Source organism: Rhinolophus ferrumequinum, chromosome 2 (assembly GCF_004115265.2).
Source record: "Rhinolophus ferrumequinum isolate MPI-CBG mRhiFer1 chromosome 2, mRhiFer1_v1.p, whole genome shotgun sequence".
Taxonomy (NCBI): Eukaryota; Metazoa; Chordata; class Mammalia; order Chiroptera; family Rhinolophidae; genus Rhinolophus; species Rhinolophus ferrumequinum.
This window is the reverse complement of record NC_046285.1, coordinates 84,207,023-84,224,634: the sequence shown is the minus strand read 5'-3', so window position 1 is coordinate 84,224,634 and position 17,612 is coordinate 84,207,023. Positions and strand designations below refer to the sequence as shown.

The following is a 17,612-nucleotide window of genomic DNA, read 5'->3' as shown; positions in this document are numbered from 1 at the left end:
TATTCAGTATAGAGATGTACTGTTGTGCAGGGCGGCCTGCGGGGTCTCTGGTCCCGCTCCCCACATAAGAACGCAGGACATGGTGAGGTCAAAAAGGAACACTCACAGAGCCATAGATAGGGGAGTCATACCACTATATTTTTGCTGGTGGCTGGGTTGGAGACACAGGAAGCAGGAGCCACACTATCCGCAACCTGCTATCCATGTCTCTCTGCCAACCATCCTCATTTGCTAGCTGCAATCCACTGTGCTAATTGCAATCCACGCTTTCTAGCTCAGCACCATCTTTTTGCTAGCCCCCATTCTTCTGCTAGCGTAGCCACGGCAGTTATATTAGTGGCCAATGGCTCACTGGTTACAGCTAACGGCCAACTAGCCACAGCTGATGGCCATCCAGTCACAGTTGATGGCCATTTACTACCTGAGCCAGCACCTTTCCACGTGAGGCCTAGAGCAGGGAGAACTGAGGCCCAGGGAGAGGAGGTGAATTGGCCAACATCACATTTTGTTTGGCATCAAAGTCAAGTCTAAGTTAATTCCTAGTCTGGGGCTTTCTCTTTTTGTTAAAGCAAGCCATCTCCTTAGGTTAAAAATTACTTCTTTTTCTTTACACCTACTAAGGTCTCTTTATCTGGACCTTTTTTTACCCCCTCTCCAAGAGAGAAAAAATACATGTGAACATCAGAAGTTTTTTTTTTTAATTCCCTCCTTTATGAAGATAACCAATCCCTAAGCATTTTTCTTTTTAAAGATGATAAATCCTTCCCTAACTATTTTTTTTCTTTGCTGAAAATCCATTGATTTAAAGTATTTTTAAGCTCTATTTTTCTAGAACCCAAAATTAATTTGTAATTGAAAAATGCTTACCCCAAAGGTCTTTAAAAATAAGTGATTAACATTAACCGAGTTCATCAGTTTTTGGTTATTTTCTTCTTTTGATTCAATGAGTATAATATTTGCAAGCTTAAAGGAAAAAATATTCTAAGTTTAGATTTATGATGTAATTAATTTGGACCACTTAGAAATACTAATAAAATCTTAGGATCTTATTTCCATAACACTTTTGGGTTAACAATGGACATTTTTATTCAGTTCATTTTAAAGATGAGAAGATGGATGTTCAAAGAAATTAAGTGATTTGTCCAAGCACATGCATTCTTTCAACAAGTTTAATGACACCTTCTTTGTGGAAGGCAGCGGGAAGACAAAAGCGTGAGCCCTTGGGAAACGTACAGTCTCCTAGAAGACTACAGAAATATAAAGGAGGCAGTGAAATCTGCAGCCATCACAATAGGTGGAAGACTATTGAGAACACTGAACATGAAATTGGGTGGTCAGTTCTAAGAGTGAGGGATAGAGGGCAGAGGAGTCAGGCAGGGCTTCATAGTAGAGGTATGTTTGAGCTGAATCTTGAGAGGTGAGTTAGGAAGGGTCTTCCAGGAGTAAAGAGCAGGAACAAATGCACAGGGCATGGTTTCAGATGCTGTAGCCCAGGAATTATATGCACTCGGTGCGGATAGAGTTGTGGTGCGAATCCAAGAGGGCAGAATGGGTGTGGCAGGCAGAAGCTCATGTGGAGGGCTTTGTGTGCCAAGAAGAGTTGCTGAGCAAGGTCATTTGGGAGGCACTGAAGCAGGGAAGTGACACAATCAGATGTGTGTCTAGTAAAGATGACTTTAGCAACATGGAAAAGGCCTTTCAAACTTATTCCAAATCCAAAAGTCATTAACAGAAAAATTGATAATTCATCTATATGAAAAATTTTAAACTTTTTCTATAGAGGAAAAAATAAGGGGAAAAGGAAGTAGCAAACTAGAAAACAAATATTTGCAACTCACATATAGACAAAAGGTTTAATATTCCCAACATATAAACTCAAAACGAGAAGAAAAAGATAAGGAAAAAAACTCATTAGAATTTTGCACATTAGAAAACTTCTACCAGAAGAGGGAATACAAATGACTACTAAGCATTTGAAAAGATGCTTTACTTCATGCAGAAGAAAATTGCTAATTGAAAGTAAAATAATGTATTTTCCCTCCTAGATTTGTAAACAATTCAAAAGTTTGATAACACATTTTATCAGTGACATTATAGGGAAAGGCACTTTTATATGTTGTTTGTGTGAGAGATGATTATAACCCCAATAGTGGGCAATTTGGCAATAACTATCAAAATTACAAATGCAAGTTACTATGACCCAGTGATTTTCACTTCTGAGAATTTCTCCTGTAGATATAAATGTATAAAATCACACACACACACACACAACACCTACAGTTACTCATCTGACTTCTTTTTTTAATTGCAAAAGATTAGAAATCCCCTAAATATCTATTAATAGGAGACTGATTAAATAAATTATAGTACACACAAATAATGTAATACTATGCAACTAAAAGAAAAAAAAATGAAGGAGAATTTTAGGTACAGATATAGAAAGCTTTCTTCTGTATTATTAAGTGAAAAAAGTAACGTGCAGAGCAGTAGGAAAAAAGAATGTAAAATTTGCTTATCAGAAGAAATCTCTGGAAAATGACAGAAGAAACTAATAATGGTTACTACCTTGCGGTGGGCAGTAGCCATTGGGTGGGAACTGGGTAGATAACGACCAGGGTGGAAAGGAGATTTTTCACTTAGCCCTTTTTTTAATAGTACTTGTCTGTTTGTTTGTTTTAATCGCCCTGTACACAGTGAATTAAATTTATTACTTAAAAAAGTGTTACGGTAACTATGTGGAGGATGAGTTGGGAACATGTGAGACCGGAGACAGAAAAGCAGTTAGGAGACTGGAAGTAGATGTGGAGAGACTGGCAGGATGCCAGGAGGAGGGAGGTAGTGATGGGGACACAGGGCTCTAGTCTGGTTGGCTGGGTGGAGAGCTACACCATCCACTTAGATGGGGAATCCTGACATTGAGGAGAAGGTAGTGAGTTCTGTGTGGCTATATTTGGTTTATGGTACTATCATAGCTGTTACCACTATGAAAAGAATGAGTATTTATTATGTGCCATTTTCACACAGTCCCATTTAATTCTCACAGGAATCCATAAAGTATGGTATTAATATTCCCATTTTAGAGTCGAGGAATCTGAAGCAGGGGATATTAAATCATGTGCTCAAAGTCATACACCAAGAAGTTACTGAACCCTAGATTCAGCCCTGCAGGTGACTCCAGCGTCCACATTCTTAACAAGGACTATAATAATGCAGGTCTTTCTCTAATTTGAAGAGAGAGAAAATGTGCACGCGTGTGTGTGTCCACATGCGCGCATGTGTAAGTATATATGTGATACATTATGTATGTATGCGTGTGTGTGCATAAACACACTTGCATAAGCTTTTCATTTTTAAATGTGTGAGTTTCTGGAAGAGTACCCTGTGCAGCACAGTGGTAATATGAGCGGGGGAGAAAGACTCCACTGGATTGGTACTTTGGAAGCCAGTACAAATTAAAGGCATGGACTCCGGAGCCGGCCTGCCTGAGTTCCATCCGTAGCTCCACCGCTTGCCAGCTGTATGGTCTTGGGCATTGCTTAACTTTCCTGTCTTCATTTCCTGACCTGTAAATGGGGTTGATAATCGTACTTTCCCTCACGGAGTTATTGTGAAGATTAAATTAACTAGTAGATATAAAGGACCTGGTAAACACATACTTAAGTGTCATTGGGATGCTTTGCCAGATAGTTTCACAGACATGGTGGGTGTGTTGCAGCATGTTAAAGAGTGAACAGGGGTATGAAATAGTGTAAACAGATTTGAGTTCCTTCAAGACACTTGGTGGGCAGAAAGGAAGGTGTGGAAAACACGAAACTGAGATCAGAGACCAGCGCTTAGTTTGTGTCTCAAATCCCGTGGTTCTTCTCACTAGACTTCAGCTTTCTCTAAAAGTTGCCTCCGCAGAGTTGGGAGGATTCTTTTTGGTCTTATAATGGAAAATCTGACCCTATAAATCAGCACGTGGAGAAGTTGAGGATTCCCAGGCTACTCCATGAGCCACGATTTAAGTGTGACTGAGTAGGATAATGGTGTGTTGTTTGGTGGATGGGTTTGCTGCTTGGTGTCTGGGGGCTTTGCAAGCAGAAGTCCAAGATATACAGACAAAATTGAAGAATTCTAAGATGTTAACAAGTCTTTGCGCTGTAGAGGACAGTTTGGTAGTTCCTCAAAAAGTTCAACAGAATTACCATATGACCCAGCAATTTCACTCCCAGGTATATACCCAAAAGAAATGAAAACAGTTGTTCGAATAAAAACTTGCACATGAACGGTCATGGCAGCATTATTCCTTATAGCCCAAAAAGTGGAAACAACCCAAATATCCGTCAACCAAATTGGTGAAGTGATACACAAAAGGTGGTATAGCCATATAATGAAATAGTATTCAGCCATGAAAAGGAATGAAGTTCTGATAACATGCTATAACACAGATGAATCTTGAAAATGTTATGCTAAGTGAAAGAAGTCAGACTCAAAAGGTCATATATAATTCCATTTATATCAAATGTCCAGAATAAGCAAATCCATGGAGTTAGAAAGTGCAATAGTAATTGTCAGGGCATTAGGGGAAGGCAGAGTGGAGTGTGACTGCTTCCTGCATATGACGATTCTTTTTATGGTAGTGAAAATGTTCTAGAATTAGTGATGATCATTGCACAACATTATGAATGTAGTAAAAGCCACTGATACACACACACACACACACACACACACACTTTTAAATGATTACCTCAATTTTTTAAAAAAAATTTGCTCTTCAGCGTCTTTTTCTTGTCTCTCTGGCTCGTAAAATTAGTTAAATTTTATGCAGAAGCCAGTTTTCTAGGATGCTAAGTAACCCAAAAAATAATGACGAGTCTTTTCTCCACGGGAGTTACTATATCAGTTCCTTTAAGGATTATATTTTTGTTCATGAATTTTTTTTTCTAGGTTTTGTTTCACACCTGGATTCTAGTCTTAGAGTTTTGAACGCTGGGAATTCACTTATGCTTATTTTGGGTTGTTCTGATTCTTTTCTTTTGGTTATTTTCATAGTTTCCTCTTTAAAAAAGAAGACTTTTTGAATGAGTTTAATCTTCTAACAGTAAAATCTGAATAAAAAAAAAGCGTTGATAATATTGGATTTTTGTTTCCAAAACAAGCACAGACATATTGAAAGCCACTATCAATTTTAGACATTCATTAGAAATTGATTTGTACCTAGCAGAGTGTGAGGAGTCCATAAAAATCCATCTGTTTTTTTTTTTAATTTATTGGGGTGACAATTGTTAGTAAAATTACATAGATTTCAGGTGTACAATTCTGTATTACATCATCTATAAATCCCATTGTGTGTTCACCACCCGGAGTAAAATCCATCTGTTTTAAAAACAACAAAAATAGTTTTAAAACTTTCTGCCCCTTTCCTCTAAACTAAGAACAGCCATGGGGTGGCATGTACACTGGAACTTAACCATAATGCTGTCCTTGGTTCATCCTGTAGGGTTACATGCAATAGTAAGATAGCATTGTGTTCTCGGTAATTACAGCCCTTTGGCAGGACCCAACCTGACACGCGATTCTTTGTGGTGACCTCTTTTGTGTGATGGTTGGGTTCTCCAGAAGTATCTAAGCAATCTGTCTGTCTGTTGGCCTTTTAAATCTCAGCCATCCCTGTTGGATAATCGTCTGATTTGAGATTTGGGGGCTGGAAAGTCTATGAACTTCCTTAATAGCAAGTTTTGCAAGTTTGAGGTCAGCCATATTCTTTCATCTTCCTTTTTAAACCTTCAGGAAAATAGCATACTCATATAACTGATGAGCGATCTTCTTATAAATGTCGCTTATAGAGTTATGAAGAAACGTGAAATCCTTTCTTAGCCTTATTTCCCCCCTAACACCTTCGATTCCTTTAGCTACTTATAATCATTATTCCCTGAAAAGGAAGACATTTTGTTGCACTATACACGACAGTTATGTTTTGTGTGACTAAAATTTTGTGCTTATTTTATGGATAGTTTTTTTTTTTTTAAATCATATTTTTGGCAATAGCATTTCTCTGGTAACTTAAAAAAAAAACAAGGGCTCTCAAGGGTAAGGATTATTCTGTGGTTTTGAGAGTTTTCCAGTTGGAAACTGGAAACTGAATTTAAAAAATAAAATGTATGTAATTTCTTGTGTACAGCCTTTTCTATGAGATTAAGATGGATTACTTTGGAAAAACTTCATTTCCCCAGCCAGAATATGGCATGATGTTTTTCAGGGATGAACTTACATGAACTTACATGTAATTGCAGGTGTTCTTCAGAGTATGGCTAAGTAGATAATTAGTAGACAAATCAAAAATTTGCGGGGATTCTCTTTCTTTTTGATAAAGTCTTTTAGTTCATAAAGTGAGTGCAGACTTTTATATTTGTCTCTTGTTAATTACCGCTATCTATGTTCTCCATATGTTTAGATTTTGATTTGTGGTACTTAAAATACCTGCAGTTGATACTGCTAGATTTCATTTTAGCCTTTTCTGTTTTTAGTGACTCCTTACCAATCTTCTTTTTCACTTTAGAGTTTGTGGAAGAAGAATACTTTTTGGTTGTCCCAATAACCTTTTCTCATTGAGTTTTTATTGTCATATAGGCAAATGAATAGGTTTTTTTACGATGGAAAATAAATTGTTCTTTTTCATTTTCTGTTGAGGAATTACTGCACTTCTCTAATTATATTTCACTGTTATATACCTATAAAATAATGATGTATACCATAACATGTGTCATTTGTTTGAATGCAAATTTTATATTTCACTTTGGATAAATGGACTTTAATTTCGCTTTGGGTGCTGAGTTTTTCTCTTTTTGTAGCCTTTCCCTCTAGTCTCCTCTTCCCGGTGGTTGGTAAAGAGGGGAGAGTTGACAGCCTATGTGGAAGACACTGTGCTTTTCTCAAAAAGGACATCCAGACAGCAAGTCTACTTCTTCCTCTTTAACGACGTGCTCATTATCACCAAGAAAAAGAGGTAAGCCTTTACGTGGTGTTGCTGGCTGTACGTCCTCTGTACACTCTGTAACTTAAATGCCTCAGCGAGGTGATCATCCTTTAAAAGCCAGAGATGTTAGATGTATAGTTTCTACACATGGAATCATAGTAGCACATGTGCTTCATTTTCTCTAAGTTACCTGTAGAATAAAGACTCAAATCGTTATCAGCACCGTTATTCTAGCCAGCCTATATATATGGAGCTTTTACAGTGAGCCAGCCACTTTTCTAAGCATTTTTATACTTTTATATCACCAAGTTTTCATGACATCCCTGGCAAGATAACACTTACTCCCAATCAGCATTTTTCAAAGTTCTTCTCCATAGAGCTTTTGTATAAAACAGATAAAAGTTGCTTTAGTTGAGAACAAGCTGTGGCACAAGCCTAGTGCTCCTTGTAATGTAATTTAAAATCCACTACTCTTAATGATTATTAGTCTAAAATACTTCCCCGTGACTGGGAAGATGTTAGCAATATTCCAATACACGCTTCTTAAGGAAATGAAGTAAATTAGTTGGTTGGCAGAGAGTTTATTCCTCTTACTTCAGTCTTCTGGTTGTGTATGCATGTCCAGCTCTTGGGAGACATCCAGGAGGAATACTATACAAGCCTTTTCTTTACAGTATTTTTTCTAGTTCTCTCTCTCTCTCTCTCTCTCTCTCTCTCTCTCTCTCTCTCTCTCTCTCTCTTTCTCTCACACATATTAGATCTGCCTTTCTCTAGGGAACATTATTAACTGTACTCAATATATGTAGGATTGTAAAATATTTTCCTGCTGGTCCTTTATAAATATTCCATCTTTCCTAGAATATGAACTCAGAGGGAAAAAAAAAAGTAAATTGGTGGTATGTTATTCCCACATACGAAGGCAATACTGGTGGGCTGAACTGCTGGTATATAATAGCAGTAAGGCTAGTCCATGGGGTACAATTTAGACAAGGTGAAGAGAATCATGGAAACAGGCTTTTATGAATATGTGAAATAAATTTCCAAACTTATGAAGTATTTATTTAAATTCTGTTAGGTTGGTGCAAAAGTAATTGCAGTTTAACAGGTTAAAAAAAAAAATGCAAAAACCGCAATTACTTTTGCACCAATCTAATACTTCTGAGTTGTTGACATTTTAGCTGGAAAATTCAGACTAATTTGAAATAGATTAATTTGAAATTCTGACTAATTTGAAATTTGAGGTGGAGCTTTTTCCTTTTGCTCCTTTAGTCAGACTGTATTATGATTTCAGCTTCTTGGCTGCCTAGCTTAAATGAAAACTTTGTATGGTTTACCCTGAAAAGCCATAATACAACTATGATAAATCCATAAAGATACTGATGATTATTTTTCATACTTAGGAAAATAGTGTTTCCCTAACTTTAAGAAGAAATTATTTCTCTTACCAAGGGGCAGTTTAACTAGTTCTAGTACGTAAGTAAATTTTACAAATAAAGATTAGAGAGGCATTATAATTTTTGTATTTTTCTGTTTTGTTGGTTTCCTATGAGATACCATGTTTCTTTGGCTTTCTTTGAGATGTTTTGTTTTTAGGGCAGAGTAATTATATATGACTGTTCAAAAGCCAGAGCCCTTGACTTTTAACATCTTCCAGCTGTTGAAATATTTGTTGTCTCAATGGACCAAAAACGTTACCTAAACGTTTGATTTTAATGATAAAATATACCAAAACAATTTTAGACATAAATATAGTATTGCTCATGATGTCCTCAGTGACTTGATGAAGCCATTAAGGATATTTAAACCAGTATAGTACAACTTTTATCCTTGAACTTGCATAGAACTACCCAATAAATACTTTTGACTTTTGAAAGTTAGTGTTAAGCTATACGCTATTCTTCTTAGCAGTGTGCTTTGTCCCCTGACGAGATCTTGCCATGACATTTAGTGTTGCTTTCCTAGCTAGCCCACATTTATTTGCTCAAGTATGTTTGAGCTTGTATTATAAGAAGAGGAAGAGCAAAATATACAGCTCCAATGGAGAGGGCAACCTGGTACCTAACTTTGCCTTTACCAACACTGGAATTTTCTTTCCCTTACAATTAGCTCATCATATTTCTAAGGTACTCTTGCCTCGGAGAGGAGGCTCAACTTATTTATGACCTGAGTAGGTGGTGAGGGTGGCAAGCAGAGCACAGAGGCTTGATAAACAGGCTTGGTTAAAAATGTACAGTATGCACAGCCGTATTTACTCTGGAGCTTCGAGGAGGCAACTGCAAATGCTTCGCATGCCAGAGGCAGCAGCGAAGGAGATATAACAGCTTTGAACACGGCAGTAATTTAGGCTTGGTGACCAGGTACAGATAAAGGATAATTACCTGTGCCAGTTCTGTAGGACTGATCCAACCACTCTGCCTAATTGTAATTCCGGGGTTCAGTCAAGGAGCTTAGCTGCTAGGTCTCTAGTGGTTTGCAGCTTTAGGGAGGATCCCCAGCCGGCTACCGGGAGAGACAGCTTGGGAGAAGACGTACTCTTCCTCCTCCGCCCCAGCCTGGCAGATGGTTTATGCTGAGCACGGCCCACACATGGCTGGGGTGTGAGGCCACCTCAGCTTGCCATGAGCCATTCCTGCTGGTGCTTGCAGAGCGGTTAGTGACCACAGGGCTGTCTTCTAGGACAGGAATTTTCACTTTTTTTAGAATTTCAGAAGGAAGTTTTAAAGTTTCCGTTAGCTCTGGGCCGTTTGTGAGTCACTGTATTAATAATCTCTCTTCTACCACATTTCAGAAGGATATATGACCAGTGTAACTATTTTGGATGAAAAAGTGAATTCTTTGGTAGGTGATGCTTTGACTGCAGACTACCTGGGTCCTCCTAGAGCAGAGTTCGCCATTTGGCGCTGCTGAGGCCTAGCAGGTCTTTGTTGTGGGGCTGCCCTGGGCTTTGTAAGATGTTTATAGCAGCAACCTGATCTCTGCCCACTACTTGTTAATGGCACTTTCCTCCCAGTTGTGACAACCAAAAATGTCTCTAGACAGTGTCATATGTCCCTGGGGGACCAAAGTGCCTCTAGTCGAGAACCACTGTACTAGAGTGATGGCAAACTGCCAACCAGCATTGCCTTCAGAGTAGGAAGGTATGCAAGCTTATCAGGCCTGACACAGCAATACCAGTAATATTGTAATAAAAAGGAATAGATGGCCATGTTGTACTCATAGATTAATGAATAACTTATTATAATACGCTCTCTTTGCCTAGTAATAACTTACTTATAATTATCCATTAAAGAGCGCAGACTATACCTCATGTACAGCCTTAGGGATTAAGTACTATTATCCCCAGTTTTGAAATGTGAAAAATGAATCCAAGACCTAAATAGGTTCAAAAGCCCAAAAGACTTGTAAGGTCGTTCACTGTCTTATTATTCTCATCCAGTGCCTTATATCTGGCTTAGGTCTTCCCTCCCAATTTCTTCTGCAGCTAAAAATAATTTTTTCTCCCTGTATTAGTTTCTTACAGTTGCTATAGCAAAGTGCTTAAAACAATAAGAATTTATTGTCTCACAGTTCTGGAGGGAGAAGTCTGAAATCAAGGTTTTGGCAGGGCCACGCTCCCTCTGAAGGCTCTAGGAGAGAACCCACCTTGCCTTTTCCAGCTCCTACTTGCTTCTGGGATTCCTTTGCTTGTAGCAGTGTAACTCCAACCTCTAACTCTGTTTTCATATGGCTTCTTCTCTCCCCTGTCTCTGTGTTCCTTGAAATCTCCCTCTCCTTATAAGGACACTAGTTACTGGATTTAAGGCCCATTTTACTCCTAACTTGATTACATCTGCAAAGACCTTATTTGAGGTCACGTGTACATGTACCAGGGGTTAGGGCTTCAGTGTATTTTTTTGGAGGTCACAGTTCAACCCAGTACACTCCCCCAGCCCTTCACCACTACCTCCCTTAATTGCACTGTAATGTTTTGAGCTAGTTCCAGAACATACTTTTATTGTTTTTTTAACATCGATTGATGCTGTTTTTCATAATTTTGGAATGTCATCATGGTCATGTGACTTGAACAGCTCTATGCGGAGGTCTCGTAGGTTACCTTCATTGCAGTCCTCGCCTTCAAACCTGTTCCTCTCCAGAGTCTGTTCCCTCCTCTGTAAAAAGGCACCCTGTCTATCTGGCTGCTCCACAATAAACCTGAAAGACCACTTTGACTCCCAGTTCCTCACTGCGCTTCTCTTTCCAGCCAGTCACCAGTCTTGTAAGCAGCCCCTGAACCTGCCTCTCTCTTCTCAGAGCGCCGCTGCTCTTGTACCAGCCACCTTGCATTTGCCGTAAGACCCAGCTAACTGGATTCATGCCAGCATCCTTCCCTCCATTTTACATCGCACAGCCAGAGTGTGCTTTTGAAAAGACAGATCCGCTCAGTTCATCCCTTGCAAACTGCCCTTCCACCCAGTACTTAGCATAAAATCTCCCTGAACCACCTTTCTAGCCACCAGGACCTGGCACATGTTTCTTTCTCTGCCTAAATACTTGCCCTCTCCCACTAATTCCACTCTATCCCAGACCTTTTCTAGGCCAAGTCCCTTTCATTGTTTAGGTTGTAGATTAATTTTCACATCTGGATAAGGGGCAGTTCTTATCCCATCCTCTGGAGTGGATTTATTTCTGCTTCTTTGTGGTCCCATAAAACCCTGTACTTACTCTGCCATAACATTTGTGTTACTACTGTGTTTCCCCCAAAGTAAGACGTAGCCAGACAATCAGCTCTAATGTGTCTTGTAGAGCAAAAATTAATAAAGACCCAGTCTTATTTTACTATAATATAAGACTGGGTATAATATAATATGGTATAATATAATATAATATAATATACAATACTGGGTATAATATAACATAATATAAGACTGAGTCTTATGTTACTTTTTGCTCCAAAAGACACATTAGAGCTGATTGTCCAGCTAGGTCTTATTTTTGGGGAAACGGTATGCATTCACGTCTGTTTGAATCCTCAGTGTATAGCCCAGTGCCTGGCCCATAATGATCATTTATTAATATCTGTTGAATGTCAGCCAATTGTGCAGATGACTAAATATAAACAATTTTATTAAATGCATTACTCAGTGGGCAGCCTCCCATTTTACCCCAACCTAAAATTTCTTTGAATTCTCCTTTATGTTTAAAAGATACATGATATTTGTATTCTGTTCCATTACATATTCATTTTTAAGTAAACATATTTAATTAATTTTGGCAAAAACTCTCTGGCTCTCCTCATTGGTTTATCATGTGGCTTATGTCCTCTGGAGTTTTACCTATAGAATACGGCTAGATCATTATTAGGACTATGCTCTATCGAGGAAGAAGTGTTTTTGGCTTGCTTTCATTTTGTGCTATTGTGTCAACTAATGTTTTGAGCTGCAAGTCAAAGTATACTCATATAAAAGGGTTTAAGCAATAAAAATGTTGAACTACCACACACACACACACACACACACACACACACACACTAAGAAGTCTGTAAGTTTGGGGAATGCTCCATACTCTGCGTATTTATCTTTGGGAGATTCACTATCGGATCACTGAGAAAGCTTTTGGCTATATGTAATAGAATTCCCAAATAACTATGGCTCAAACACTAAAGGCATTTATCTCTCTCCAAACATGAAGACTGAGCGTGGGGACAGTCAGGGTCCAGTGGTCCCCAGAAATCCAGCCCCTTTCTATCCTTCAGCCGTGCTGTACTCTTTAAAAGACAGATCTACTTTTTGTGCCCTGTGCCTATAGCTTCGTGGTTGCAGATGGTCCTGCAGGTTCAGGCATCATCGTTTCATTCAAAGACATAGAAGGGGGGAGGCAAGGGTGAGAAGCCGAGGCTGACCAAAGGGACTCTTTCCTCAAGTGGCTTTTCTGTTTTTATCAGCAGAGGAAAACCTTTCCCACACAGTCCCCAGAAAACTTCTTGTATCTCATGGGTCAGTCTTGGGTCACAAGACTTGTCGTTCTAAAGGGGGCTGGGAAAGCCTGCATATGACAAAGGGGAACAGGGGAGCCATGATTGTGTGGGTTCAGCCATGATGCATCCCTTGGGGCTAGGCACACTGGGGCGTGATGGGCAAGAAGCAGGGGAGGCTCGCAGCAGATTAGATAAGAGACATTTCCAACCACAACTAGGAAATCCTCTTTCCCAAAGAACACCACTTAACACATGAGGAGTTTGGGAAACAGGAAGAGCTCTTTAAAAGAACTAGCACCTTGCCTTCAGGATAAATGTGTGTGGGGGGCAGGGGTGAGGGGGCAGGAGATGTGGAGGCATTAGTTTCAAAGGAGACGGAAGTGTTTGGAGATTTAGAACCCACTTTCTTTTGTCTGGTGTTCGTCATCCAGCTGTGGTGCACTGACTGTGTTCTCGGCAGTGCCTTTTTGCTTCCACCAGGCCAGGTGTGTCCTTCAGCACTTTTAAAACACACAGATAGATGGGCCTGGTTTGGGTGTTGGGTACAATACCAAAAGAATGCTGAAATCTAGTCTAGTCTTGTTATCTATAACAGTAAATATAATCATGTTCGGATTTGTTTTCTTTTCCTGAGTTCTCTACCCACAAATGATCTAGCCATGGTGTTTTTCAGTATTCCCTGTAGTTACATAAGTAGTAATAGTAATAACAGTGGTAACCTATATTATCAAGCGTGTACAGTATGCCATTCACTGACCTCAGAGTGTATATGGAACATATCATTGATTTATCACAGCAGCTTTGCATTATTTCCATTTTACAGATGAGGAAACTGAGACAGAGAGAGAGGTCAAGTCTGCTTTTTAAGGTCTCAGCAAAGCTAGGATTCTAATGTGTCTCTGACTTTAGAGCCTTCTCTTTAAACGATTTATTTTATGTTCATTATTCTTGACTTCATCTGTCTAGAATATTTTCACCTTTCCCCATCCTGTAATCTCATGGGGCACAATAGCCTAGAAACTTGCGCCTTTTTTGTTTGTTTTGATAAACACCTTTTCCAAAGCAAGTTTTGGTTAAATGTGTTCATAGTTGTACTGGTTGTGGAAGAAAATTAGAACCAGTACCAAATTGCATTTGTGAGCTTTCCTCTACCTTTAGCTAATCTAGCATCAGAGTGTAAAGAAAAGATTCCTTTTCATAACATTTCCTTCCTGTAGACATTCAAGACAGTAGATTTCCACTTCCTGATTCCTGTTCCATAAATATTGTGTATATTGACATAACTTGAACTTTGTGACACGTGACAAAATCCTCAGGGTTTAAAAAAAAAAAAAGATTTTCTAGAATGGAATACTACCAGATCATTATCATACGTTCAGTGATATAAGTTACAACTTGCATTTTCCCAACTGGATTGAATGCCCAGGCTTAAGGTGGTGCATGCTCCCTGGAAAGGATCATGACCTGGTTTGGCCCCACTTTGAGTTTTTCCACTCGGAAGTCTTTCCCATTATAGAAAGATGAAGTCGCCTGACATTGTCTCTCTTCCTCTGAAGAATAAACCCCTTCCTCGGGAAATTAAGAGTCTCTTGGATAAACGAAAGGCAATAAGACTCTCTGACTCATCGCGCTTTTATTCCTGGAGCATAAAACTTGGTTGTTTTTGACAACTGTGGTGTCAGGTTCTAAATTCAAGATGGTAAGATGGGGTGGGAGAAAAATGAGAGCCCCATTTCCGTTTTCCTCCTCCTCTTTTCCTCTGGCCACTCCACGTACCCTTGATTCCTCTGATGTCATGAGGAGTAAAGGTATTGTTTCCTCTAGTCTGTAAGAGACGTTGACGTTGCCATTCAATGTGGAAAGCTGCGGTGCCTGAGCACACTAGTGATGTCTGGAGTCAGACAGAACTGGGCTCAAGTCCTGGCCATGTGATCTTGGACATGTTAATCTTAATCTGTCAGAGCCCCAGTATTCTCATCTGTAGAATGGGTATAAAAATCCATCATCTTCCCGGGATTTCTGTGAGAATGGAATGAGATAATGAGAATTAAATGAGGAATGTGAAGCTCTTAACACAGTGAATAGTCCCTGCCAAGCAAGTGACTGATACATGCTGAGTGTCATTAGTATTCCTAGTATTGTCTTTTTCTTTCAAGGTCAAATGATTGCCCTTTTAGCCATTGCTATACATCTGAAGGTCATGCTGCATTCTGGGGTCAGACCTGAACTTAAGGCCTCCGAAATATGGCCTTGAGGATAAATGCATTTAACTCCATGCCTCTCCCTCCCCAGCAAGAACCCATGTCAGATGGCAAGTTAGCGAGAGAACCATTGATTTACTTCTATTTTTTAATAAGTTGATGGGAATCATATGTACACTTTTGTAGTAGTGATGTTTTTGTAACACCCCTCCCAATTGAGTAGGAGACACTATAACTCTGTGGCTGAAAAAAGGGAATTCAGTATATTTTTCCCTTTCACTCAAGGAAGTTGGTAAAAGTAAAGTTAAATTGGAATGTGTGGATTACTCCAGTAATTTGGAGTAACCTTGTTACCGGTTTAAGAAGCTGCGTACTTGTTCTTCAGCTCTTGTTTAGTTCTGGTTATGCCGGGGAGTAAGTTTCAGCAAGGTGCAAACAGCCTCTCTGATCTGCCCATCTTCTCTGTCAAGGACCATGGGTTCAGCGCCTCCGTGGTGACAGGACTGGGGCTTTCTAGTCCTGTCGCGGGTCACTGGCCATCTATTTGGTGGCAGGAATCACAACAGATCTTTTTATCTTACCAACAAATCTGGTCCTTGTCTGTACTGTTTGTTATATTCTTGACAATGAAATAGGAAGCATGTGGCGTGTTTGTTAGTCTTCAGAATTATTTTGAGGAACTGAGCAAGTAAGGCTATTTGAAATCAGTTTCTGGATAAATACCATGCCTTGATTTGCTGGTCAGAACACTTGCCAAATTATCAATTTCTCGACATAGGTATTTAGCTGTAATTATGGGAAGTCCACTTGCCCATTTGCAAAGCGCCTGTAGTTATCAGTCTGTCAACAAAATGTCAGGGAATTTAAATGCATGATGATCTGTAAGGAAAATTAAAAGTAATAGCTAACTTTTACTGGATGTGAGCCAGGCATGATTATAAGGGCTTTACATGCAGTAAGATAGTAAATGTATTGTCTCATTTTATCCTCAAAACAATACAAAGGGGTTGGTATTGTTTACATCTGAGAAAACTGAAAGGGAGGATCAGTAACTTGCTCAACATCACAAAGTGAGTGAGTGATAGAACTGGGATTTTTATAGACATTCTAAATCAAGTCTGTACTTGAACTATTAGTAAATATTTATTTCTTTACAGTCATTTATTATTTCACTGAAAATTTGTTCATATAATTCTGAAATTACCTTTGGTTGTGCAAGTTTTGACCTCTTAGAACTCAAAATAAGTTTCCGTGAAGTCCAATATACTCCATCCCAAAAATGTTTCACTGTCGAGTATTTTTATTCCAGTTAAGCACAAGATCAGATATGGGGATTTAGAAATCATGTTTTCAGGTGGGGAAGAGAAACACGCTGAAATCTGCAGAGGAAGAATTCTCATGCATGAAGGAAAGTAGGAAGACTCTCCTTTGATCTTACAAAACCACACAGACTTGTATGGATCAGAACACTGGGAGAATGGCAGGGTCATTATTAACCCCCGAGAGAAAAGCAGGAGGGTCTAGGAGAGAATCTTGGAGAAGGACTTGAAGGAAGGAGGACTTAGAAATGTCACAGAGCCATAGAAGAGGAAGATAGAGTTTCAGGAGGTCACAGGTACTCAACATGCTCAAATTCTATGGATTTCAGAAATGGTGGTGAAATCCAGGTCATTGGATTTGGTGGGGTGTTGGGCCACGATGACCTTGGGGAGCAATTTCACTGATATATAGGCACAGGCAGCTGCTAGCTGAGGAGACATTTGTCTTGGCACCAGCAGATTCAAGCAAAGGTTTTTCAAGATAGGGAAGCTGTGTGAATGTTTTATACAAAGCCTATGCAACGGGAGCTACTGAATAGGTAATAAAATAAATGTCAATATCTTGGCGATATATGCTGAAAATTGTATTTTGTTTTGGAAAATACTGGACAGCATATTTTTCTTTTAAATTTAATTTAACTCTTTTACAAAAGGAAGAATTTGAAGTGCTGGTTGGGTTTCCATCTGTCAGATTTGGGCTCTAAAATAAAGTTGCAGAGCCAACGAACACCAAGGTGGAAGTGAGACAACTCCCAGTTAGGGCTGAGGAGCAGGGGGTTGTGGGAAAGCTGGCCTTTACAATCTAACTCTTCCCCCTCGTATGTTTTTGCTATGTCATAAGGCTGGTTCACTCTCATTCTTTTTCAGTCTTTCTGATTGTTTTTATATGTTTATATTTTTGTGTGTGTATTTTAGAATCAATTTGATTGTTCCCCCTCTTCACCCGTTTGTATTTTTTGGTGGGATTGTGTTCAAGTTATATCTTAATTTAGGAAGAATCAATACTTCTATAATATCAAACTTTCCTGTCTATTCACACCTTCTTCTGAGGTACAGTATTTGAAGGCTCTCTTCATAGAGCAGAAACTTGATAAATTTAATCCTAAATATTTAATATGTTTTGCGGCTATTATAAATAAGGTTACTTCTTGTGTTATGTTTTTGAGTGTCATTTGTATATA

The 17,612-nt window shown here is 39.1% G+C and overlaps 1 protein-coding gene across 2 annotated transcripts in view; it reads left to right on the top strand.

The window, feature by feature from the left end:
- ARHGEF26 (Rho guanine nucleotide exchange factor 26) overlaps positions 1 to 17,612 on the top strand; it is a 117,499-nt gene that overhangs the window by 79,804 nt on the left and 20,083 nt on the right. For both annotated transcript variants that reach the window (XM_033131354.1, XM_033131363.1), the window contains exon 11: positions 6,834 to 6,988. In XM_033131354.1, coding sequence (XP_032987245.1) covers positions 6,834 to 6,988 — 155 coding nt within the window. The remainder of the gene's footprint in view (positions 1 to 6,833; positions 6,989 to 17,612) is intronic.